This window comes from Grampus griseus (assembly GCF_964374135.1).
Source record: "Grampus griseus genome assembly, chromosome: 5".
NCBI classification, from domain to species: domain Eukaryota; kingdom Metazoa; phylum Chordata; class Mammalia; order Artiodactyla; family Delphinidae; genus Grampus; species Grampus griseus.
In genome coordinates this window covers 124,924,136-124,949,432 of record NC_138998.1, presented here as the reverse complement: position 1 = coordinate 124,949,432, position 25,297 = coordinate 124,924,136, and the positions used below count along the sequence as shown (strand labels likewise).

Here is a 25,297-nt window from a genome sequence, read left to right as displayed (position 1 = left end):
ATTGATAGAGTATAGACAGGACTATTTTGGAGAAAAATCTAGCAGCACTTGCTCAAATAAAGTGCTTATACCTATGACCCAGCAATCTTGCCCTCAGATAAGCATTCCAGAGACATTCTCACGATGATTGATAATAGGATGTTAAGGGCAGCTTTGCTGGAGATAGCTGAAAGCTGAAGCCAATATCCATGGTAAGAGAGTACTGCGGATACAAGAAAATGTGAAAGAAGTACACACTATGGAACTACAGTAGCTGTTAGAAACAAGGAGGTAACGTACACACACATACACGCAAAAATCATAAAAACTGTACAAAAAAAGTAAGAACCAGAATAAGGTTTTTAGCAGGACAGCACTTAAAAGGATCATTTATGTTGTATTTTCAGGGCCTACAAGGACATCCACTCCCATCTCCATAACCAACTTTAAAAAAAAGATTAGAAAACAAGTGAATTTTCTAGGAACTTTGGAAAAACAGAAAGCCTAAGAAGCAGTAACTGTAAGCAGATAGGGTAGGCGGTACCCAGAGAAGAAGGACCAGGCATGGCTTTCTTGACATGAGAAGCCATTTTTGGCCTAAGCCATTTGGGAATCTAAGCCTGGCCACAATGATTACCCTTGAACAGGTCTCAGTAATAATGCTCTTAAGGAGTAACAATAGCAAAGATAATAAATCAGTTATAAAGACTCCCAGTTCTGTTTCCATGGTAAAGATTAGCCTGAAGCACTTTCTTAAGCTGTTTTTCAGAATTTAACCCCCCCCCCCCAGCGCTCAACCACCAGATCAACTGTAACCTAAGGGATGATAATGTTGACCTTTTCTGACCCTTGTGACTTCAATCAACTAAAGCATGGATGCTGTCAACCTTTGCCCCAATTCTATGCTGAATTCTCCTGCTGAAGCCCCTTCATGAATAGGCATGCACCACCCAAGACCCTTCATGAATATGCAAGTACCCTTAGCTTAAAAGGTCATCAATTTTGCTGTTCAGGATACCGCTTTGGGAAGATCCTGGTATTCTCCTTGCTGCAAGTAGTACACCCTTTCTTCTTCTGATCTTTGGCTTGGTTGTGTCTTTTGTCTTGCCACCCACCAAGAGATGAACCCAGTTTTCTGGTAACAACCAGAGGCTGAGAAATGGCCCTGAGGGCTTATCAGCAGGGACACCTTTGGTACCTCTGAGTATAAGCACTAAGACAGAGGATTGTTAAAAAATTTACCCTGTGATCTTCCAAAAAAGTCACAGATCAGTCTCTAGAAGGTGCCAAATAAAGAAAAAAAAAAAAAAGAATCCAATATGCTTTTGGAAAAAATCATGCTACTTACAGTCCCTGAATTGATCTTCCTCTTTCTCAATTCTCTAAATTTAAGCTAAAGAAGCAATGGAGAGATTTGGGAAACTGTCCAAATCTTTGATATCACTGCTTGAGTGGGTCTTAGCTCTTTTTCTGGAAACAATTCCCCAGGATTCTATATCAATACGTAAGAAAATGGAAAAGAGAGCATTACTTTGGGCCCTTCCCCCTAGGAAAAGGTGCCCCTTGACACCCTGGTTTCTCCTAGATTAAATCTAACCTGGGTTCAGAACACTTCACAAAATGAATACAAACTAAATTTATATTTAACTAACAATTCCAGGAAAGGCTACTATTCTTTAAAATACAGTTATGTTTATCATTCTCTTTTAGAGTCACAGATAAATTTGAGGATTATTCTTCACTGGAACACATTATTAGTTTACAGAGTTTAGGCCAATTTTTCCCAGTAAAGGACAATAAATAAATAAAGGATAATAAATAAATAAAGGATACATAAATACAAGTGCAATCTGGGAGTACCTACCAGATAACTGCACATTCTCTCGAGTTAAAAAATACTGTTAAGTATCCTGAGTAAATTAAAAGACATTTTTGTTTCTTAAAGATAAAGTCAATAGCTAAGAAAAAGTAACACACATACATCTGTGTGGATACACATGGAGAAAGAAAGCAAGAGTGGAGAAAGGTTAACACTTGGTGACCCTGGGGGTGAAGGTGTTCCTTGTATAATTTCACTGTATAATTTTTTCAATTTTCCTGTAAACTTGAAGTTTCATAAATAAAAGCTGGAGGAAGATTAAAGTCAACAGTTTTAATTTGGTGTTCAGCCTCCACATGCTCTCATGACTTGCCTCAACGAAACACCTAGCTCATTATTTTCTTACTTCAAGACTATACACCCCTCATGGCATTGGTCCTGTAGACGCAATCCACGTAAAAACTGCTTAAGTCCACCTAGTGTCAGAATATGTTTAAAAATAAATAAGCTTGGAAAGCTTGGATCAAACCCTAAGAGAGAGAGATTATTATTCCCTTTAAGTAGTTCCGAACGAGTTGGACCAGTTTCTTTTGATATTTAAGACAACAAAGTACCTAAGAACGTTATCACTGTCCAGTTCTTCACTTTGCTTAAGTGGACCTTTCTAAAACTTTGCTCCTCTCATGACTCAGACCTACTGCGCGTATTTCTAAATCACTACTCGTCATCTTGCAGTGCAACATTAGGCGTTGTCCTCTCTGATGTTAACCTAACCAAACTAGGGTTCCTAAATACAAACACGCGCGGGCGTATCTTCCAGTACACAAAAAAACTAAAAAAGCTGACAAGCTACATTAACCCATCATTTTCCCCTTGCCTCACACTTCCTCGTTTTTAAAAGAAACCCAACGGACACCATATACATTAATAGATGGCTTTGATGCAACTGTAAGAATTCTAGAAAGACAACTGGATACGAAGTGAAAGCGAATCGCTGAGTTGGCAAGGAGGATGGTTTTGCATGTTCCTCTGAAATCCCCGGGGCGTCAGGATCAGATCCCGACCGCGGCGAATGCGGACCACGGCGGACAGTCGAGCAGGGGATAGTGAGGGAAGGGGACGGCGAAGGGTGACACAAACGACCGGGGCCCCGAGTGCGCGCGGCTTAGCAGAGTCCCGCGCCGCGCGCCCCCCGCCCCTCCCCTTCGCTCCCCGCACAGCCTCCCCCGCCCCTCCCCACCCGGCTCCCTCAAGTCTCCACGAACGGAAATGGGAGTCACAGCGCCGGGGACCAGCGGAAACAAAACACAGAGGCGGCCGCGGGGGGGCCGCTGTGGGGGAGAAGGCCCCGGAACGAAGCCGGCCCGCGCGGACCCGCGCTCCCCTCCTCCCCAGCGGCCGCACTCACCCGCTCTGGATTCGGCCCCGTCGCCCCCGCCCGCAGTCCAGAGCCGGCTGAAAACCGCAGCGCCGCGGGCTCCACGTGCGGCGTCTCTCCCGGTAAGACCCGCAGCTCCAGCGACTCGAAGTGAGAGGCCCCTGGGCCCTTCCCGCGAAAACGGCGCAGAGAAACTCCAACCCCCCCCGCCCACCTCCCAGGCACCCCCGGGTCCGGGACTACAACTCCCAGCAGGTTGCGCGAAACGAACGCCCGAGGCAACGGAGGCTCACGAGGCACAAGGGAGCCCAACGCCCCAATCCGCTTTGTTTTACACTCTGTCACTTTGCCTGCACAGTCGTACACCTCAACCACCCCAAGGAAGAGGACGCTGACTCGGGGCGGTGGGGATTGAACTAGGGGAAAGGCCAGTCCAAGTGCGCATGCGTACAAAACAAGGTTTCCGAGAGTGAAAAAGAGAGCAGGTCAACTTGGGAGAAGGAAAGATGGCGGAGGCGTCGCCAGGGGACCCGGAAGCACTTACCCTCCACTTCCTCCTCCTGTTTGGCTTCTGTCTCACCTAGAGCCGTCCGGTCGCCGACTGTCTCCGAGACGCTTCCTGTCCGGTGAGTGTCGACCGACTGAAACGGCGGCCCATAATGCATTGCGATGGCGGTTAGGCGGGGGGGGCGGAGCCAGGGCCGGAAGTAAAACGGTGGCGGCGGCGGCGGTGGCGGTGGTAGCTCTGGCAGCTCGGCACCGAGTGCAAGGTGACTGGGAGGGTAACTGGACTCACTTGGCCTCTAGGGACGAGCATTCTGGGTTTCTTCACGAGGTCTGGGATGCCTATCACCTCTGCCCTTCTGAAAGAGAGCCGCCTGTATCCTGGACACCTTCACGGTCTGGCCCGGAGTCATTGCTGACCTCGGCGCCTTTAGGCCTTGAAGTTTGCGGTAGACTCAGTAGGTAGCCCTGATAATACCGCTCTCAGGGCCAGCCTGACGCTCAGGGTGGCGTGGGAGGCAGGGGGGCCGGCGCTTCATGGACCCGCCGCCCGGCTGGGGCAGCCAAGGTCATGCCCGCGGGGCCGGTCTGCAGCCAGGCCTGCTCAGCCCTGGCGCGCGGGCGATTGTTCTGAACTACAGCATTTAAAAGTAGAACGTAAGAGGGGAAAGGATAATAGTAATCTTAAAAGTTTGCAACCCACCTAAAAACGTTGGTGGTGCTAAAACTTGGTTAAGCAGCTTTGTTTTACATCACGGATTCCAGGAGGGAAAAAGAGAGCCGGTTAAGTCAGGCGAGTTGTGGATTGACTTCAGCAATGAACATGCGCCGAAATCGCAGCGAAAGGCTGGTCAGTCATCATTGTAAACGGGAGAACCGTGCTCCCTCTCAGCACAAGGCCGCCTCTTACGCTGTACCCTTTTCTTGCTGTTACCTTCCCCAGTCTTTCTGAGTGTGTCAAATCCCTATCATAGGCTGGCGTGGCCCCTCATAGTACTCGAATAGAGAACTTAATCATAGTTGGTATTTTATACCTATTTGCGTAATAACATGTATCTTTCTCACTAGATCTTTAATCAGTGGGGAAAAAAATGAAACGGAATAAAGGAAAAGGAGCAAGTTTTGATAGTGAGATTATGTGTTCATTTTTTAGATAAGTTGAATTTGAGGGCCCGGTAGGACTTAGGAAAGGATGAGAGCTGTCGAATGTATAGGTTTGGAGTTCAGGAAAAAGACCAAAATTAGAAGTGTGATTTGGGAATCATTCGTACTTAGATGATAGAAATAGAAAAAATGAAAATGGGTTTTACCCATGTTGCAGTAGGAGTAACATGATCTTTGCAATGTTAGACTTAGAGCAAATTAATTGTGGGAATACGAATAATTTAAACATTTTTCTTAAACATTTTCTTATCTGTAAAGGAGGGATAAGAACACCTTTCTCTGTTTCTTCACAGTATTGCCATAAGGGTACAAGGAGAGAATATGTCTAGAAGTACTTTGCAAAATACCTAGGGCTGAACAAGTGTTAGGTGACCACGTTGCAGAGTGTTGTGTGTTTTTACGTTGTCAAAGGGGAAAATATACACTGAATTGCACAATTTGAAAAATATGTTTGTGTTCTGTCAAATTCTACTGTGTAATCTGGGATCAGGTACTTACCGCTAAGCCTCAGTTTCTGTGTAAAATGAGAATGCTATTAAGTGGCACCTTAAGGTCATTTGTTGTTTGCTTGGAGTCTCCCCTCCCCCCTTTTTTTTCCTCTGATGAGGTATAAGAGTGATGTATGATGAAATCTTTAATTTCTTCAAATAGTTTTCTTTCATGCTGGCAGGTGAAGGATATTTGGTTGATTGTAGGATTTCTTTTGGTGGTTTTTATGTGCAATTTCAGGGCTTCTCAACCTTAGCACTATTGACATTTTCGACCAGATATTTCTTTGTTGTGGGCAGGCTATTGTTGTTATTGTTGTTGTTGTTATAGGATGTTTGGCAGCATCCTGGTTTTTATCCTCTAGAGGCCAGTAACACTCGCCGCTATCAAGACAACCAAAAATGTCTTCAGACATTGCCAGATATCTCCTGGGGGATACCGCCACCTGTATTTGAGAACTGCTGTGCTACTCCATTGTCGTCTAGCTTAGTGCTTTCCAACTCTCATTAGTAAAGGGCCATTTTCCCCTCAACCCGTGTGGATATTTTTGAAGAATACAGTAAAAATGAATTACTGGAAAAATTAGTAGATGAAAGACAAAACAATGAAGACACACAAAATATGAACTCTTTTTGTATTATTAAATTCAACAGATATGAATTACTCTGTCAGTTTGCTGTAAAAGTTTCTAAATGCTTATTGCCAATTTTGGTATTACTATAGACCAGTAAGGCAATACTACCGCTGGTCCCCAGACCACACTTTGAGCAGTAGTATTATAATTTAATAGTAGTCCAGTGTCAGTGAGATGATGCTTATTGTTATTGCTGTTATTAGGTAATTTGGGGGGGTGGCATGGGAAACATGTTAGCATGTTGGGTTTTCACTTTAAGGTTCAGAAATTTTACCAGGCTGTATTGAGGTGTGAATCTTTATCATCATTCCAGAAGGATTTGGTAAGCCCTTTCAGTTTAATCAGCCTTTCTTCATCTTGGGCAGTTTTTTCTAATTATTTATGGTCTCCCTATTTATTTCTTTTCTTTTGGAATTTCTGTTTGCATACAATTTTTTTTTTTTTGCATTTGATCTTTTCAGGACACTAAATGAGGTCTCAACTGAGATCATCCTCTAATTTATATACTGTAATTTTTTAGTTAGATGACCATGTATTTTAGCTTCAGGAAGTCTAGGACTTAGAAGTCTTTAAGTCCTTATTTTAAAAGTTCAGACTTTCTTCTCCTTCACAAATTCTATTTCACTGATTAGATTGTACTGCTTGATTTTTCCTCTCTTGTTGGTGGGCTCCCTTGGACTAGTTGCTGTCTTCCTTGCTGGTTCTTTTGGACTTAGATTTGGTTTTTACAGTGTCCTTGAATGCCTGGAATCCTGCAGTTGTAACAAGCAGAGCAGTTTCTTTCCCTGTGGGCCCGGGAAGTAGAAACTGAGGCTCAGGCAACTGTCTCCAGGCTCCCTGCACAGCTCCCTTTTTGCCTTTTGAGGGAGTCAGGGAAACCTGGTACGTTAATTTGGGTATCAGTATTATTCTTTTTCTGCTGAGGGTGGGCAGCCAAGACTAATAAATTCATGGAGAAGAAAACGTGCCATCCCAGATTCTGAGCTTGCTTTCTGCGTCTGACCCTAGTGGAGCCACACGCAGGCCTGAGTGGTTCCTAACTGCTGCTAGGTTCCAGGGCCTTTTGGTTAAGAAGCAAAAAACTTGCAGTGTGGGGTAGAGAGGGGAAGGGAGCTATGGTCAGGTGACTGTTCTTAGTGTTTACTGAATTCTGGTATGATTTAAGTTCTGTAGCAATTAGTAGAATTAGATGCCCACTATAACATATTAACAGGTGTTTTACAATTATATCTATTTTAAAGTATCTTCACATTCGGGTGCTTGTTTCCAGTAACAGAATCACCATGATTCTTCAGAGGCTCTTCAGGTTGACCTCTGTCATTCAGTCTGCAGTCTCGGTCTCTTTGAGGAGGAACATCGGTTTTACGGCAGTGGCATTTAATAAGGAACTTGATCCTGTCCAGAAACTCTTCGTGGACAAGATTAGAGAATATAGAAATAAGCGACAGTAAGTGCGTAGATAATCAACTATGGTGTACGTGTGAATATTCAAAGTATGTAAGTTTTGAGATGGTAATAAAAAATTACTTGGCGTTTGAAAGTGTCTAAGACCTTCACTGAGCTGATCTCTATCATAAAGGTTCATAACCTGCTCCAAAGAAGAAGATGAGAATCTTGATTTTTTTTTTTTAAGTCCCAAATTTTCTCTTCCTTATATGGGTTCCAAGGGAGAATCCCATTAAATCTAGTGCCATTTTAGATATATCCCTACTATAGTGTCATTTATTATAAACTAGAATCAATTCATACAAGTACATGGGATCTTGGAAATCATTTAGGAACCATATTTGAGAAAAACTAAGCCCCTTAGACATTGATTAGCCTAAGGTCATAAAACTAATTGTGGGGAAAACATAATCAAAATATTCTCTCAATTCAGTGCCCTTTTTGTGACATCATGATTTGGGGGAAATGTATAGACACAACATTTTTCCTTTAATGCTACTTCCATATTTATATATTTCTGGGAATATCAAAAGACTCCTGCTTCATGACATAAAGCAAGTCCAGGAGCAACATAATAATAGAACCACACAGTTTTGGAGATGAATGATGACCTTAGTATGAAGTTCAACGCCCAAATCTTCGGAAAAGTGATACAGATCAATTCAGAGTTTTGTTTTATTTGGTTGTCTACCATGTGCAAAGTGCTGGACTATTAACAGTGGTGGGCTACAAAGAAAGAAGCCACTTTGCATTTACACAATATTCTTTTTTTTTTTGCGGTTCACGGGCCTCTCACTGATGTGGCATCTCCCGTTGCAGTGCACAGGCTCCAGACGCACAGGCTTCAGCGGCCATGGCTCACGGGCCTAGCCGTTCTGCGGCATGTGGGATCTTCCCACACTGGGGCATGAACCCGTGTCCCCTGCATCGGCAGGCGGACTCTCAACCACTGCGCCACCAGGGAATCCCTACACAATACTCTTAAAGTCTGATGGGTAGAAAGTTTCTAAGCAAGTAAATACAATATAAGTTTAAATAGGTTAGATGCTAAGATAGTGACACATTCAGTGTTTGGAGAACTCATAGGAAGAAATGCTCCTTTCTAGCTGGTGCATTTTGGAAGGCGGCTTGGAAGAGTGAATGTTTCTAAAAGCTTGTGGATCCCAGAGCTGGACAACAGTCATCAAAGTATCTGGTTGAAGGCTCTATCTAGAACTGAACTGTATATCTCTATAGCTATTAATCACATGTGACTATTCAAATTCTAATGAAGTGTAAATAAAAGTTCAGTTCCTCAGTTGCCTTAGTCACATTTCTATTGCTCAATACCAGATATGGCTACTGGTTACCATATTAGACAGCACATACATAGAGCATTTCTATTATCACAGAAGGTTCTGTTGCACATGCTGATGTAGAAGAACATTGGGTCCATAGCAAGAAACATCATTAACAAGTTCTTAAATTAGAGCTGGCTCAGTATTTTTTGTGGAAAATCTGTAGCATAAATAAGATCCTATGCTTTTATCATAGGCATGGGTGAAAATATTAGCCTTGATAGAATTTTCACTTATAGATTTTTTTATTATATTCATTGATAAGTGGGCAGTAACATTCTGACAAACAGAATTTGTGTAAACACTGCTGGTCCATGATGCTATATTTATCTTTCCAAAGCACAGCTCTAATTTTGTCATTTTATTGCTTAGCAAACAAAATACAAAGTCCCAGGCTTAACATTCTCAGCCTCCTGTGATCTGGGTCCCGCTGGCTTTTCCCTCTAGGCTGTTTAGTGTTCCCCACATACAGCCAGTGCTTTACCACCTCCTCATCCTTGCTTTTTCAGTCTTAGAATGTCTCAAATTAAAATCTGACCCAAATGCATGGTTTGTCACAAATGCCACCTTTTTAAAATGAAATTTCCCTGTTCAGCTTAGCAAAAGTGATCCCTCAATTCAAGTAGCTTTTTGGTAAACCGTGTCTTTGTAGGTTATCACCTAACTCCCTTACAGCATAATTGTTTATAAACATGTTATTTTTTTTCTTCTAAATGGCAAAACCTCTGGGGGTAGGAAGTAATTTGCTTCTTTGTTTGGCCCCTGTTATAGAGACTTAAAGTTTTTGAATGCTGTCCAGTGGTGGTTGATCTAAATCATAGTGATAGTAGATAACTGAGTGCTCACTGTGTGCCAGGCACTATGCTGAGTGGTACATGTACACAATCTCTCTTTCTCTCAACGCCACCATCAGGTAAGACTTCGAGTTGTAGATGTAGAGTTTAGTTCACACGGTTTGCTCTAGTTCACACAGTTACCAAATTGTAGAGCTGACGCTGAAACGGAAGCAGTCATTCACCCCAGACCCCGCAGACTTGGCCGTTATACCTTATTGCTGCTTAGACCCTGAGAGGTTGACTTTTAATAAGTATCCTTGATACTGACAGACGTTGAATGTTAGAGGTTTGTTTGAAGTTGCTTCATTTATGTGAAACCTCGTAATAGTTAAAATAGTTTGAGCTGAAATTCAAGTGGAACTGCTTGTTATCTTTCAGAAAAGTCTGCTTTTCCCTACATATAGAAGATCTATGAAACTTAATTTTGTTTTTGTAAACTAATGATTAAAATCTGTTTTCAACTTGGTCGTTTACACAACAGGACATCTGGAGGACCTGTTGATGTTGGCCCAGAGTATCAGCAAGAACTAGACAGGGAGCTTTTTAAGCTTAAGCAAATGTATGGTAAAGCAGACATGAATACGTTCCCTAACTTCACATTTGAAGGTAAGTCTTTTTAATCACAGATTCATTGTTGTGGGAGATCATTTTAAGTGGAGAATATTTATACTTGGGTTGTGTAGAGGATTAAATGACAATTACGTGTGAATTTATTAGAACAGTGACATGTGCATGGGAAGCTCTGGGATAAATGCCATTGGGGTAGGAGATCACATAGCATAGAGGTTAAACGGCAGGGATCTAAAATCAAACTCCTGACAATATCACTTATGAGCTGTGTGATTTTGGATAGTTAATTGGTCCCTCTTTCTCATCTGACATTTGGGGAGAATTATGCTGTTTTCCTCATAATGATAGTTGTAGTTAAATGACATAGAGAGCCTGGCTCACTGTAAGTCCTGAATAAATCTTAAGCAGTTGTTATATTTCCATGTAGATGTTTCTTTAAAAAATCAGAAGATTGATGAGTTAAATATTAAAACTTTCTAGAAGATGAACTTTATTGCAGTATGGCTAAGCTTGAACCTTTTATTCCTCTTAGATCCCAAGTTTGAAGTCGTCGAGAAACCACAGTCCTGAAGAAATAATGTAAAATTTATCTGGTAATTTGTCCTAGATTAATTGTATAACTGATCAGAAGTAACAGCATAAACATACATTTCACAACTGTCATATGTTCTTTTAATTCTGATTTCAAAATAAATTATTTGGTGGTGTTGGGTGTACACTTGAGTGTATTGAATTCTGTGTTTTTAGATCCTCCCATTTGGTTATATCAAAGCAGATGGAGACCTTGGATTAATTGGGTACTACTTGCAAGGTTCTTCTGAGTGCAGGGGTGTCCTTTTTGTTGCGGAGACTTACTGCTGGAGGGGAGCCACCTGACTTAAGGAATGTTTGCTGCGGAGAATGTTATACCCGTTCCCAGAATATGAAGAAATGGTTCATAAATCCTTTTTCATAGCTTTTTCAGGAAACTCAAGTGTGATTGTGAATATGTCCAGGAACATCCATTGTGTTTTAACTTCCATCTCCTCATATGTTAAATGCTTTTATTATCCCAGTAACTCAGATCCCTCCTCTTCCCTTGCAGTGTAATGATCACAGTGTCTTTTATGGGGCTATATGGATAGATCAGGGGGAGCTGGGAGCCAGAGAGGGGAGGGTTCTACAAAGGAATTTCCTTTAAAATATTAAGCTGTAGGGCTTCCCTGGTGGCGCAGTGGTTGAGAGTCCGCCTGCCGATGCAGGGGACGTGGGTTCATGCCCCGGTCCGGGAAGATCCCACATGCTGCGGAGCGGCTGGGCCCGTGAGCCCTGGCCGCTGAGCCTGGGCGTCCGGAGCCTGTGCTCCGCAACGGGAGAGGCCACAACAGTGAGAGGCCTGCGTACTGCAAAAAATATATATATATATTAAGCTCTGTGGTGTTGTTTGCCCAGCTGATGGAAGGTCCAGCAGATATGATGTGCCAGAGAAGTGGCAGAGCAAGCACATCAAAATTTCAGAGAGTAGATGGTTTTATTTTTAATTATTCTTTTTTAAAAACAGGAAAAGCAGTTGTGCCTTTTTCTATCTGACAATCTCTCTGACTTATGTCAGTAAATACCTGTCTTTAGTAAAGCTTTAGAGGTTTTCTTCAAAAATGTGAAGTCAAAAATACAGCCTTTCTTATGAGGTTAGCTCACTTCAAAAGAGAAATAGATTTTTACTATGGCATGCCATACTAGCTGAAGTCTCAACCTGGTGAGGAATACTTTTCAAAAGATCCACAAATATTTCCTAATGATATAGGTGTGATTAGTAAGATGTGAAGAGATGGAATTGGGGAGGGTAAAGTAGTAGGAAGAAACTGCCCAGTTTTCTTCAAATGAAGCTAAGCAATGATGGGTCAGTTGGACTACTTTTAAATAGTTGTAGACGTTGAAACAGAATTCGATGTTTCATTATGGCACCATTAAAGGTAACCAAGGAAGCCTCATTGATCTGTTCCTTTGTCTAACCTCCCCTCCCCTGAAGTGGCTCTACTCCACCTTCCTGTGGCAAGGAAGCAGCCTGGGGTCAACAGCGACCCTGCCAGTCTAGGTGGAGATGGGGCTGACCCTTTCCGTTCATGTTTCCCTCCCCAATTCAGAGTTTAGTTGAATTTTACCTTTTATAATCTCACACCTATTCATAATTTTTTTTTGTCTGTCTCGCAACTACTTGGAGTTTGCTTGAACATCCCAATCTCTTCATTATGTAAACAGAAGGACTCTATTTGTGGCTTTCTGCAGGGATACTGTGTTAAGCATCCTACTCATGCCCTATATCTTAGGGCTATGCATTTAGCTAAATTTTGACCAGAGAAGTGCTCTTGTTTTTTTTCCAACTGAATGCTGTAGTGGTGCTTTGAGTCATGGATGTTAACCATTGCCCCTTCTTCCTCATAGCTCCTTCAACTTTCTGGTAAGGCTGCCCCAAATTTGCAAACTCCAGCCTTTATCTGTTACTTCAGCCTACAAGAAAGTGGTCCTGCACTTAGCATTTGGGACCACCTTATATGTTATTACAAATGACCTCAACTCTCTAGGCTTTTAGCTGTTTAAAATGGCATTTTTCTCCCTTGCCTGGTGGTGTGGGCTGAATCGTGTTCCCCTAAAACTCCTATGTGGAAGCCCTAACTCTCAGAACCTCCCAATATGATTGTATTTGGGGATTGGGACCCTTAAATGGGATTAAGTTAAAATGAGGTTGTTAGAGTGGGCTTGAGTCCAGTCTGACAGGTGTCCTTATAAGAAGACTGGTGTTCTTATAAGGGCATATTTGAGTTGAGGAAAGGTACAGGAACTGGAAATGGACATGTGCCTGCCTGTTACGTGTCTAGTACTCCCTTTAATAAAAATAGCAATAACCAAAGAGGGCTTCCGTTGTAGGCGATTTTTACTTAAATCCATTTAGTGTAGAATTTTTGTTTCTGATTGTTGCTACCCTTGGTGTGGCAGGCTTATAAATGCTTACTCTGGTTAGATTCTTAATGTATGAGTTCTTGGAAGGCTCTGTGGGCTATAAAGTTTCCTATTATGCAGATTACCTTAAATGGGTAAGGTAATCTCTTCCAAACTCCCCTCAGCTCCCACCTCAATGGTCCAGTTCACAGACTCTTATTTCAGATGTTTGCTCTCAGACACTGGCAAGAAGGCTCAAGGCCAGCTACTTTCAAAGATGCCTACTTGACCACAGGAAACTCACACATCCTTGCCCTGAGACACAATGGGAAGATAGGTGCTTCACCATTTCCCCTGCTCTCTACCTTGATATCTTTTTCCAACTCTCTTTTCACTCTGCTCAAATAGCTCTTTGCTTCTTGGCATGTGCCTTCAATTGTTGCAGGTGATTCTCTTTAAAATTCTCTTTACTTGCCTTGGGGGGTGAGTTGGGAAGTAGAACTCACAACTTTGGCAAACTCACACGACTTGGACAATTCATTCTGTCTCTCTCCATTGCTCCCCACCCCCAATCCATCCCTACACACTTCAGTTTATGGATTTTGTGCGGTGGGGTAAAGGAGAGAGGACCAGGGTAATAATTTCAGGGTAGCACAACTGTCTCTTCATGAACATCAAAGCAGGTATTTATACCCAAATTAGTTACGGGTTTCTTTAGAAAGTGAGGTACTTGTCAGCCTTCAGGCAACAGGAAAAATCCCAGTCGACATTCTGTTACATGAATATGTCTTTACATATAAAACTTTTTCTAATTCTTTTTGCTATATGTTATCCTAAAATTTAGAAAACTAGGTTTCTTGACCTACAGCAACTTCAGTATAATTCATGGTAGTTAAATATTTGGAAGGAAAGGAAGCTTGAGAATGAAAAGTTAAATGGCAGGGGGCAACTTTAGGAATCTAACTACAGGTCATAAAAAAATCTCAGTTTTTACACCATCTTTAAGAAGCACTTCTATGTAGCACATTCAGTATTGAAAACAGATCATAAAATGGAGCTTTAAAACCATCTGCCCTCAGTCTTAAAGAAGTTAAACAAGTCCTTTGTTGACACACTATTCATTTGTTTTGACATTTTCTTAGTAAAAAGTATAAAGACATACTCTAGTATGTCTTACTTTAAAGTAGAAAAATATTTTAAGATCTTTTTAAGGACTGTGTGGAAATGGATGCCTAATAACTAATAGGAGTAGAATAAAAGTCATGTCTGTCCAGCCTTAATTCATGGAGCATTAATTTGTGTGACTCTGCATAACGAACTGGATTATAATAACATTGCAAAATACAGTATTAATATTCTAAATCTATGGAGAAATTTTATCAATAAATACTCTTTAAATTGCCCTTTCACAAGTGCTCTTTTGATCTTAAAAAATTCATTTAGCACTTACTGGATACTGACTACACATTAGATACAGCTAAATACTTTGGGGCTTATAAATATGTATGTAAAATGTGGCTCTTTTCTCAAAGTGGTTCTATTAATAGATTGGTGGTGATGCCAGAGATGTACATACATAACTGTATTAAGAAATATAAAACCAACAAGTGCCATAAGAAAACCAAGTGCTATGGAAATTCAAAGAAAGAAACTTCTTCCAGAAGGGAGAAGAGGGAAGGCTGCATAGAGAAGGTGGAATTTGAAAGATGTCCTGAAGAGTAACTAGAATCTACATATCTTGTGATTAGGAGAATCAGCTTTCCAGGTAAAGGAGAAGAAAAAAAGGGTTGTTGAGATGCAATGACCTTAGTTCAGTTTGAACATGTGGCTGAACAGGTAGGTGTGACAATATGACAACGTGTGTACGTGGGGGGAGGCCCTGAATTTCAGGGTAAAATGTTTAGACCTTGGTGAGAGACTATGTAAAGGAAAAGAGTGAAAGGTTTTCAGCAAGGGGATGGGAGAAAAGGGAGAAGGGAGTTGACTGTTCAAGAGAGTAATCTGGCAGTAACTGTTAGACTGATGGGGTGTGTGAGGGGGAGACTAGAGGGCAAAGGAGCCTTCAGGACAGGAGAGATTAAAAGTGCTACCAAGTGTATATGTGTCCATGCCACGCTCTCACTTTGTCCCAGTTTACCCTTCCACCTCCCTATATCCTCAAGTCCATTCTCTAGTAGGTTTGTGTCTTTATTCCTGTCTTACCCCTAGGTTATTCATGACTTTTTTTTTTTCTTAGATTCCATATATATGTGTTAGCATACGGTATTTGTTTTTCTCTTTCTGACCTACCTCACTCTGTATGACAGACTCTAGGTCCATCCACCTCACTACAAATAACAATTTCGTTTCTTTTTATGGCTGAGTAATATTTCATTGTATATATGTGCCACATCTTCTTTATACATTCATCTGTTGATGGACACTTAGGTTGCTTCCATGTCCTGGCTATTGTAAATAGAGCTGCAATGAACATTGTGGTACATGACTCTTTTTGAATTATGGTTTTCTCAGGGTATATGCCCAGTATTGGGATTACCAAACGTAAAATAGATAGCTAGTGGGAAGTAGCCACATAGCACAGGGAGATCAGCTAGGTGGTTTGTGACCACCTAGAAGGGCGGGATAGGGAGGGTGGGAGGGAGGGAGACGCAAGAGGGAAGAGATATGGGAACATATGTATAACTGATTCACTTTGTTATAAGCAGAAACTAACACACCATTGTAAAGCAATTATACTCCAATAAAGATGTTTAAAAAAAAAGAAATTAGAAACTAAAAAGTAAAACTAACAAAAACATTTGTTATTATATAAAAAAAAAAATGCTACTAAGAGAGGGGGTACTTGAGGGAGGAAGGTAGCAGAAGACAAAAGGTGTGAGATAGTAGCCGGAGATAAAAAGTAGTGACAATCGTGCCAATGAATGAGGAGTCTGTGAATAAATGGGAGGTTGAAAATGGAGATAGGGAGGGTGGTAGTGGTAGAGAATATAATTTAAATGGTGGTTAAATTTAAATCGTGGTTAGCTTCAATCTTGAAAAAAATAAGATTAAAGATTTGGGTATCTGTGGCAAGGGGATGAAATGATCCACCATGGCATTTACCTGGGGTAGGGGCAAAGGGAAGGCAGAAAGTATCACAGGCTGTGAGACTAGGCAGGGTGAAGGGAAGCTGTCCTAGGAGAGAAGAATTTGAGAATTTCAAAGGAAGGAATGTTGGGGGCAGAGAAAAAACATCTTGTGTAAAACATCCTGCATCGGATAGACCTGGGTCACATAGACACTGCCTCTTCACTTGTCAGCTTTGTAAACTTGGCAGTCACTGACTCAGTTCATCTCAGTTTCCTCATCTGTAAAATGACGACATTGCCCTCTTTATACAATCGTTGAGGTGAATTTGAGATTTTATACAGCCTCAACTCCATCCACCCCCCACTTCCACGACATATATAAAGTGTTCAATAAATAGTTGTGACATTTTACTTTCAGAGCATTTTTTCAGCATTGGAAAGGTTGGCAGGCACCCAGGCTGAGAGATGAGATTCTCATCTTAGGCAGCTAAAGCGTTAGCCTTGTAGCTACAGACAGTAAGAGGGACTAGTTTCCTGGGTTTCATTTGAATAACAATAGGTGAATGACTCTTCCCCTGCACCATTAAATGGGACTAAAAAATTGAACACGTTCAGCTATTTTTATTAATGCAGACTTTAATCAGACAAAACCACCTGTGAGATGAAGTTTTTTTCAAGGCTGTATTGAAAAACAGTTGTTCCAGATTTAGTTAGGTTAAACCCCCAAGTAAAAACAAATTAAATCTGGTTACAATGATAATAATTAAAACTTGCTATTAAAGATACTAACGCCCTAACCTTTATAAAACACAATTTTACTTCATGAAAACAAAATCAAAATGCTCTAAGAATTATAATGATAGTTTTTTGTTTTTTTTCTTTTCATGCTTCATCACCAAGAGTTGGGAAACTATGCATGTGGACCAGATCCTGTCTGTGCCTCCTGTTTTAAGAACACAAACATGACCATTTTAAAAGTATTGTCTGTGGCTGCTTTCATGCTACAATACCATGACATGAAAAATGGCAGAGTTGAGTACAGTACAGGCAGTTATGGCAGGGACCATATGGCCTACATGTCTTAAAATATCTACTACCTGGCCCTTTACGGAAACTGTTGGAAGAGGTCTGGTGAGAATCACTGAATGTCACAGACAAGTGGGGGCAGTGTGACAACAGGCATCTTCCCAGTGACCTGGTGTCCAGGCACATATTCGGCACTTGGTGAGTACTTAATCCAACTGTCTGTCCCGTGAATCCTGGCGATTTGCTCTGCCTATTGGGCAAAAAGAGTGGACTCCTTTAAAAGCAGTTTAACCGTGTTCAAAGTTGTCAAAGGTAGTGAGGGACTTTTTCGTCTAGATTTGCCTGGAACTGGAAATGCCCTAGCCATATTGTCTTTTCAATATGAAATGAATAATCAAAATAAGTTCTGGATGATTATGCTTTTAACACAGTCTAATTACTCTCCCTATTACATGGATCATTGGAATTTTCACTTTGTAACACTAGCTGGAGGTCTTTGTGATCTATCAGTTTAGAAACCAGATGATCGGACCCATTTTTCATTTCATTTCTCCTGTGTTCTCTATGTATCAAGCGTAGCACCAGGTGCCAGGAGCCACCCTGAGCCGTTTCATCTCATTTTACTTGTCAGGCAACCTGTCCTCCCCTCCATATCCCTGACTTTGCCATAAGCAGGGTTGGAAAACCACTGGCCGTAACAGCAAGGGACTCGGCCCAATGCAAAACTTCACTGCACAAATTTTAGAGACAGAGAGATGTGAAGTCACCATCATGCAGGGACAAGTATCTGTAGGGTTATGTGTGTTGGTTCCAATGGCGAGTTCTGATGTCAAAGTCACCGATCCTCTTCAAAGGGGTCTTAGGGGAGGGAAATAGCAACAAGCAGCTCTGGGGGTGAAATAAGACACTTGGGTTTGTGTTTAACTCTCAGACTGATGTTTAATGAAGAAATCAACGGCACACACCAGGTGAGTGAGCTCTGGTCATTAGGTATTTTTCTTCATGTTGATTTTGGTTCTCAGACATGAAAGTAAACAAAAAGTGCAAATCCTTGGGTGTAAGACCCTTCCTGCCACTTCCCTTCTGTGAATATATTAGTGATAAATGAGCAACAGAATAATGAGACCAGAGGTTCCTTTTGCATCTGTCAGAGTATTTTCTGAACCCTCTAAATCAGACTCTTGCACAGAGGGTGCATACAGCTTACACTTTCATGCTCTGTGGATTAATTTCACAACCAGTATGATATATTTTTAGTAACTTACTCTAGAAGTTACGATATTTAACATTTCACAAGCCCCAGAATATTACAAAGTATTTTGACTCCTTTAACTTTGTCCAGACACAAGAAGCCAGACTGTATTTTAGCTGCTGACAAAACTATTTGTGTAAAATAAAAATTTCAAGTGATGTAGCAGTCATAAAGATTATACTGAAACACCAATTTCACCTCCTCATGTACCTCTTGGCAAATGTAAGACAAAGCAGAGTTTTATAATCTTTTAATAGTGCAACAACTGGGGTTTTGGTGCATCGCAAAGATGGAATTCTTTTAAATTATAAAGGATTTTGTGTGCTTGAAATCCTAGAAGAAGAAAGAAAAAACAAGTTTAAATATGATGTATTACTTAACATTTAAAGAAATATAGAAATCTTATGAATACAAAGATACATCCACTATGAGAATCTTGCAGGTACAAACCAGCGTATATTTAATTAAATCTGTTTTATGGGGAACTAAATAATTAAATACCAGGAGACAAATCCTTGAATGTTTGCCTAAAGAGCAAAGAAGTAGGAGTGGGAATTAGAACAGGAGAAGTCCTGTTTGCTGGGGGGATGCTACTGGCATCTAGCAGGTAGAGGTCAGGTGGTCCTAAGCATCTTACAACATACAGGACAAGAAAGAATTATGTGAAATTATAAAAAATTCGTTATATAAGCCTTAGAAGAAATTGTCATTTCTTATATAAATTGTTATATAAGAATTAGGAGAACATGACAGTAGTGCCAATGTTGAGAAACCCTGCTCTGGGGCAGAATTCAAATTGGACACTCTTGCTCTTGGCTGACGAGGGCAACCGAGCAGAAGACAAAGAAAAAGAGCAAAGCTTTTGTTCTTCCGACTCAGCCACAAAGTGTCTCTTCCTATTTGGTCCGGTGAGATTGTTTTACTCCGCACTCAAAGGAGTATTTTCTACAAATTATAGGAGCAAATATAGAGTTAACATGTTGCTTGTCTGCTAATTGATGAACAATATGCTTTGGTATTGCAAACCACAAAATAAAGTGATTTCCATGATAGATTGTGGAGTAGACAATTTTTTTAATTTTTGGCGGAAAAAAAGTCTATGGAACAGTATGTAGGTCTTAAAGGTTAGTGTCTATCAGAGTCACTTAAGTGTTTAAAATGCACGCCCCACCCAAGCTCTACTGAAAGGAAATCTAAGCAAATCCCTGCCACAGAGTACTAAGGAATTCAGGGAAGTAGCGCTCCATTTCTCAAGAAAGGGCTTAGACTTCTAAAAACATGGGGAACCTCCCTTCCCTCACTGTATTGCTGAAAAATAGTCCAGAAGGCTGAATAACCATGCAAAGAGCTACAAAATCTGAGCAATGATGGTATTTACTGCTTCAATGTAGTGCTTACAAATGCAAAAGTACACAAGGGTCCAAGCATCTAAATTATGTTCCCTTAACAATCTGAATTAGGTAATTCTTGCATCTTTTCAAGGATTTCTGAAATGTTCCTTTCTGCAAAAGCAGAGGATATTCCATATCCCTAAAATTTCCAAGTGCTTTGAATAACCACAGGAGAGTCCTGGAACCACAGATCTTCTGGAAGTGATCTGCTTGGTCAAGCTGACAAGAATCAAGGTACCTGGGTCCCAGCTTGGCCATTGTAATACTGTGAGAATGTGTGTCCTAATTTCTTCATCTATAAAATGGAGCTGATAATGCCAGATCTAATGATACTAAGGAGGCCGACTAATAATAGAAAACACAATGAGAGAAAATAATGGGATGGTGAAGCCCCACTGCTCTACAAATGCTGCCTTCCCAGACAGGGGATGGGAGCTAACGTTTATTTAGCTCCTTCTAAAGACCAGCGGTAGACACTAGTACAAGGTATACTAAAAGTGAAATATGCTTTAAAAATACTCACATTTTCACTCATTGCAGTGGCTTTAGATGCAGAACTACTCTTCCTGTTTGTGGAACATAAAAGACAGCATTTACTATATTATTGCTTCCAATTCTAAAACATGTATCCTCTTTTAGTTAATGTTACCTCCACACATTTTCTCAACAGGAAGATGAACATTTATCTTAGTAAAAAAGGTACAAAAGCCCCCAGAAATCCTAACTGAATTTCTTGTATTTATAGACAATATTCATAGAGAAAACCATGTAACAAAATATCTATATGTGTGAAGCTCTGTGTGTCTACTTGTAGCCTAGGGCTAGATACTAACGACTTTTGCGGAATATGCAAACCAGAGACTTACTAACTTTTAACTCAACTCATTGACATTTACTATTTTGAAAGTTTAATCATTATAATCTCAAATTTCATTTTTTCCATGGAAGGAAAATTTTATGTGGTGACTACGGTTCCAGTTACCTGTTATGGGCTGAACTGTGTCCCCACCAAACATTCACAGGTTCAAGTCCCAACCTCCCAGTACCTTAGAATGTGACCGTATTTAGAGACAGGGTCTTTAAAGAGGTAATTAAATTAAAATGAAGTAATTAGGGTGGGTCCTAATCCAATATGACTGATATCCTTATAAGAACAGGAAATTCAGACATAAACAGGGATGTTTAAACATAAGATCATGTGAAGACAGGGAGAACACCACCTTTAAGTCAAAGAAAGAGGCCTGGACTTCTAGCCTCCAGAACTATGAGAAAATAAATTTCTGTTGTTTAAGCCACCAGTTGATGGCACTTTTAAGGCAGCCCTAGCAGACTAATACAACATCCAATTCATTGTCCAACAAATTTTGAGGAGCATGAATTTGACAAACGGAAGGTGTGTCTAGGAATAAAGATATTGCCTCCCTGGGTTAATAGAGACAGTAATAGGGACTGAATGAAAGAATAACCTCCCTCACCCTAGCATTGCCAGCCTTTCTCCATATATAAGATGATGTCTCTTCTCTGTTCATAACCCTCCCTCCAATCACTTTCCATCTTACTCAATAAAAGTGGGAATCCTCACAATTGCCTGGAGTGCGATGGGGGATTGGCCATACCACCATCAGGCTACCCTGCTTTTCAGAACTCACTCCTGACCTGGCTACTGCTAGTCCTGTTAACTTGGACCTCATCCTGGACTTGCACTGGGATATTATGAGGCTCAGAGACCATCACTGAGGAGCAAGTCTAGAAACAGGAAATCAATGGCATCTTCTTGGTCTTCAAAAGACTTAGGAGATGACAAAGTCTCTGAAGCGTGGCAGCTGAGAGTAGAGGGGAACGCCCATAGAGTCGAGGTTGGGTCTGCCATTTCCATACATACAAAGACAGGCACAAATCAACTGCAAATACACTGGAGACTCTGGTGATCTCATCCAGATCTCACGTACCAATGACTCCTAAATTTCTAACTCTAGTTAAGATGTTTTCCCAAACTCCAGATTCATATATTCAGTTACTCACTAATTAACTCTACTTGGCAGTATAACAGGCATCTCAAATATTAAAATTTCAAAGCACTCCAGACAGACCTCTCTACCTACCTCCACCACCACTCTCAAACATGCTCCTCCTGAAACCTTTCACACTTCAGTAAATGGTAACTTCATCTTTCCCAGAGCCTTGGAGCCATCTTTGATTTCTCTCTTCTTCTCACAGCCCACATCCAATCATCCAGCAAACTGTTCAAAATATATCCAGAATCCTATCACTTCTCAACATTTCTGACACCATCACTTTGGGACCAGCCACCATTTTCTCTTGTCTAGATTAGTTAGTAGTTTCCTAACTGTTCTCCCTGCTTCCTCCACCCTCTGTCACCTTACAGTTTATTCTCAACACAGCAGTCAGCGTGAGCTTCTAAGAATTAAATGAGATGCTATCCCTCTGTTCAAGAACCTCCAATGATGTCCCATCTGACTCAGAACCAAAGCCAAACTCCTCACAACTGCCTGGAACAGACTCCATATAATCTGGCCCCTACTACACTATTTGTGTTCACTCATCTCCTCCCTGCATTGTTCTCACTCTGTTCCAACCACACCGGTCCCCTTGTTGTTCCTCAGATACTCCAGGCACTCGAGATCTTTCCCTTTGTTCTCTCCCCTCTGCTTATCTGCATATCTCACTCCCTCAGACGTCCCCTCATCAGTGAGGCCCTCTCTAACCACCTATTTACAAGGGCAATTTCCACTCCTCCCCTGTGCATTCTCTGTTCTCTTACCTGCTTTATCTTTCTCCGTAATACTTATCACAATCTGACATACTGTTGCACTCATGTAATTGTTTACTTTCTGCCTTACTCTACTAGAATGCAAGCTCCATGGAGCAGAGGAGCTTTTTGGTCTATTTTTGGTCTATTTAACTGATGCTCTGTTATCAGTCCCTAGAACAGGGTTGGACATATATTTGGTATTCAATGAAATGTAAAATGACTTTTAGGGAAAAATTTATTGGAACATTTTAAATTTAGAAAAACACAGAAAAAGTTTTTCAAGTAGTACTATGGAAATGCCTAAAAAGTCAAATTAGTGACTATATTTCTTCTCTAGGTAACTAAACATCGTTGACAAGTTGGCATTAGGCATGAGGTGGGATGTGTTCCTTGATGAATTCGAGTCACCGCCCATAGAATTAAACCCACACAAACAACCCAACTTCCCACTTTTGACTTTAAACGGATGATGAACAAAAAAGTAGTTGATATGGGGGAAGGCATGCATTAAGAAAGTATACTTACTGGAAGGAGGTTTCTTCTACAAAAGAACAAGTATATATCATTAATGCAAAAATTAATAGGGTATGATACAGATTCATATAAAAATGAGTTTGAGCTTAATTCCTTTTTCTCAGTTTTGATTCTCACTTGCTGACATTGTATACCTCCTAAATCAAACGTTGGCAAACATTTTCTGTTTGCCAACAGGTCCACATGGCAAATATTTTAGGCTTTGTGGGCAAAGAGGTAAAATCGAGGATATTAAGTAAGTACTTACATAACAAAAGAGAAAACAAATTTTCAAAAATTTTTATCAATGAATTAAAAATATAATAATAATCAAAGTCTTGTAATACAGGTCTACTAATTAGAAGAATGGAATTCTTTGGAGGGATAACATTTCTCTTATTTAGGGGTTCAATGTTAGGGTTCCCTATTATCAAATAGACTGCAATGTTTATATGTAAAAACCATTCTTAGCTCGTGGGCCATAGAAAATCAAGTGGCAGACCAGATTTGGTCCATGGGTCATAGTTTGCCAGCCCCTGTCTGAAATGCAAGTTCAAGAAAATGGTTCTCTTAGATAGATTTTCTGCTAGATGAAAACGGGAGTAACATTCTTAGCTAATGAACTAATAATATTCACGTAAAATCTTTAATTAATTCAGCATTTTAAGAAAAACCGTTTACCAAGTCTTTAATAAAAACACTCAGACAGGTATTCTTTGCAGGTAGAGAGAAAAGACAAGAATTTTGAATGAGCAACCTTATCTGTCTGTACTTCCACTGTTGACCAGCAGGGGGACTCAGCCGGATTACATTACACTGGACTGGATAGGAGCACCACACAACAGCTACTATTCATTCACAGAGCAGTTATTCTTAATTACAGGGAATATCCTTGAAACCACATTCATGGAAACATTTTACAATACCTATTTATAGGTATTATTAGAAACCCCCTTTACATTTAAGTTTTATTTTGATATAAGATATTTTTTAAACCTAAATTTCAAAATTAATGTTCACTATAAAAACAGCAGGTCTAAAATTTGTTCATGCTATAAATGTATTATCCTTAAAAATTCTACTTTATACACTAATTTTAGTGGACTTGATGGATTTGTGCAACTTTGAAGGTCTCAGATAATTTTGAAGACTGGAAGTAAAGAAATGCATTAAGAGAGTAAAACATTTAAAAATCTTATCCATTTACATCAAACCTATTGTATCACCAAACGCGAGTTCCAATAGACCTAAACTTGAAGAATTAAAAACCTCAGAAGCAACCATAATACAATAGGTTTCTAGTTTTTAATTGAACAATTGTCTTCTAAATACAGTTGTGCTAAATTTGACATTCAACATTCCACTGTTCTATACTGATAAAACATTTCACAGATTTATTCCAATGAAATTTCTTATCATAAAACTAGAAATTAATTTTCATCTTGAGATATACGATCCCTTACTTAAAATAAAAGGATCTTAAATACATGTACATGTGCTATAAATATCCATCCACATTGCACATCTCTCGGTATCGCTGCGCTATGCCCCTCCCCGGTGCCTCTCACATATTCTGTGATGATTCCTGGAATGTTGTGATGAGACACCTCTGCCTTTCCTCCCTATATTCGCCGGGATGCTTCATGACTCACCTTCATGTCATCTTGGACATTTTCTACTGCAGGAAAATTAACGAAAAATATTCTCCAGTGTCTGTTAGAACATCTTAGGAGAAACAGTGTCTCAGAAGAAAACTATATCCACAGGAAGCTGTCTGGCAAAGAGTGAAATTCACTTACTTGAAAAGTAGCCTTTCCTCTGAGCATAGCACACGCCAAGGCCACAGACAGAAATCACTAAGGCCACAACTACTACAGCTGCTATTATACCACTTATGTTGAGATCATCTGGAATGCAAAATAAACCATGCATGAATTCATGTCAAAAAGATGGACCGATGTAGTTATTAAATCGAAAAAGCTCAAAAAACTCCCCTCGGACTTCCCTGGTGGCCCAGTGGTTAAGAATCCGCCTACCAGTGCGGGGGACACAGGTTCGAGCCCTGGTCCAGGAAGATCCCACATGCCACGGAGCAACTAAGCCACAACTACTAAGCCCACGTGCCACAACTACTGAAGCCCGTGCGCCTAGAGCCCGTGCTCCACAACAAGAGAAGCCACCGCAATGAGAAGCCTGCACACT

At 40.6% G+C, this 25,297-nt stretch overlaps 3 protein-coding genes across 9 annotated transcripts in view; 1 reads left to right on the top strand and 2 right to left on the bottom strand.

Annotated features, from left to right (window-relative positions):
* Nucleotides 1–3,823, bottom strand: part of GABPA (GA binding protein transcription factor subunit alpha) — a 36,153-nt gene extending 32,330 nt beyond the window's left edge. The window contains exon 1 of one of the 4 annotated variants that reach the window (XM_082654314.1): nt 3,721–3,823. The gene's annotated coding sequence lies outside the window, so the exon portion shown is untranslated. Of the gene's footprint in view, nt 1–957; nt 1,055–2,412; nt 2,547–3,206; nt 3,511–3,720 lie in introns of those variants that run through there. The other 3 variants (XM_082654313.1, XM_082654316.1, XM_082654315.1) reach the window with 3 other exon arrangements.
* ATP5PF (ATP synthase peripheral stalk subunit F6) lies at nt 3,683–10,874 on the top strand. 3 transcript variants are annotated; one of them, XM_082654318.1, is made up of 4 exons: nt 3,683–3,802; nt 7,238–7,414; nt 10,068–10,192; nt 10,689–10,874. In XM_082654318.1, exons 2-4 carry the CDS (start codon nt 7,251–7,253, stop codon nt 10,724–10,726), a joined length of 327 nt encoding a protein of 108 aa, XP_082510444.1. In that variant the 5' UTR covers nt 3,683–3,802; nt 7,238–7,250; the 3' UTR covers nt 10,727–10,874. The 3 variants fall into 3 exon arrangements, with proteins under 3 accessions (XP_082510444.1, XP_082510443.1, XP_082510445.1); XM_082654317.1 differs by lacking the exon at nt 3,683–3,802 and adding an exon at nt 3,834–3,946; XM_082654319.1 differs by lacking the exon at nt 3,683–3,802 and adding an exon at nt 3,976–4,138.
* Nucleotides 10,875–16,924: 6,050 nt separating this feature from the next.
* Nucleotides 16,925–25,297, bottom strand: part of JAM2 (junctional adhesion molecule 2) — a gene marked incomplete at its 3' end in the record, with an annotated part of 68,972 nt that continues 60,599 nt past the window's right edge. The window contains exons 7-10 of one of the 2 annotated variants that reach the window (XM_082654430.1): nt 24,895–25,002; nt 23,108–23,123; nt 20,333–20,375; nt 18,719–18,751 (exon numbers count right to left, since the gene is read on the bottom strand). In XM_082654430.1, the coding sequence (XP_082510556.1) occupies nt 18,719–18,751; nt 20,333–20,375; nt 23,108–23,123; nt 24,895–25,002 (200 nt within the window). Of the gene's footprint in view, nt 18,752–20,332; nt 20,376–23,107; nt 23,124–24,894; nt 25,003–25,297 lie in introns of both variants that reach the window. The other variant, XM_082654429.1, reaches the window with a different exon arrangement.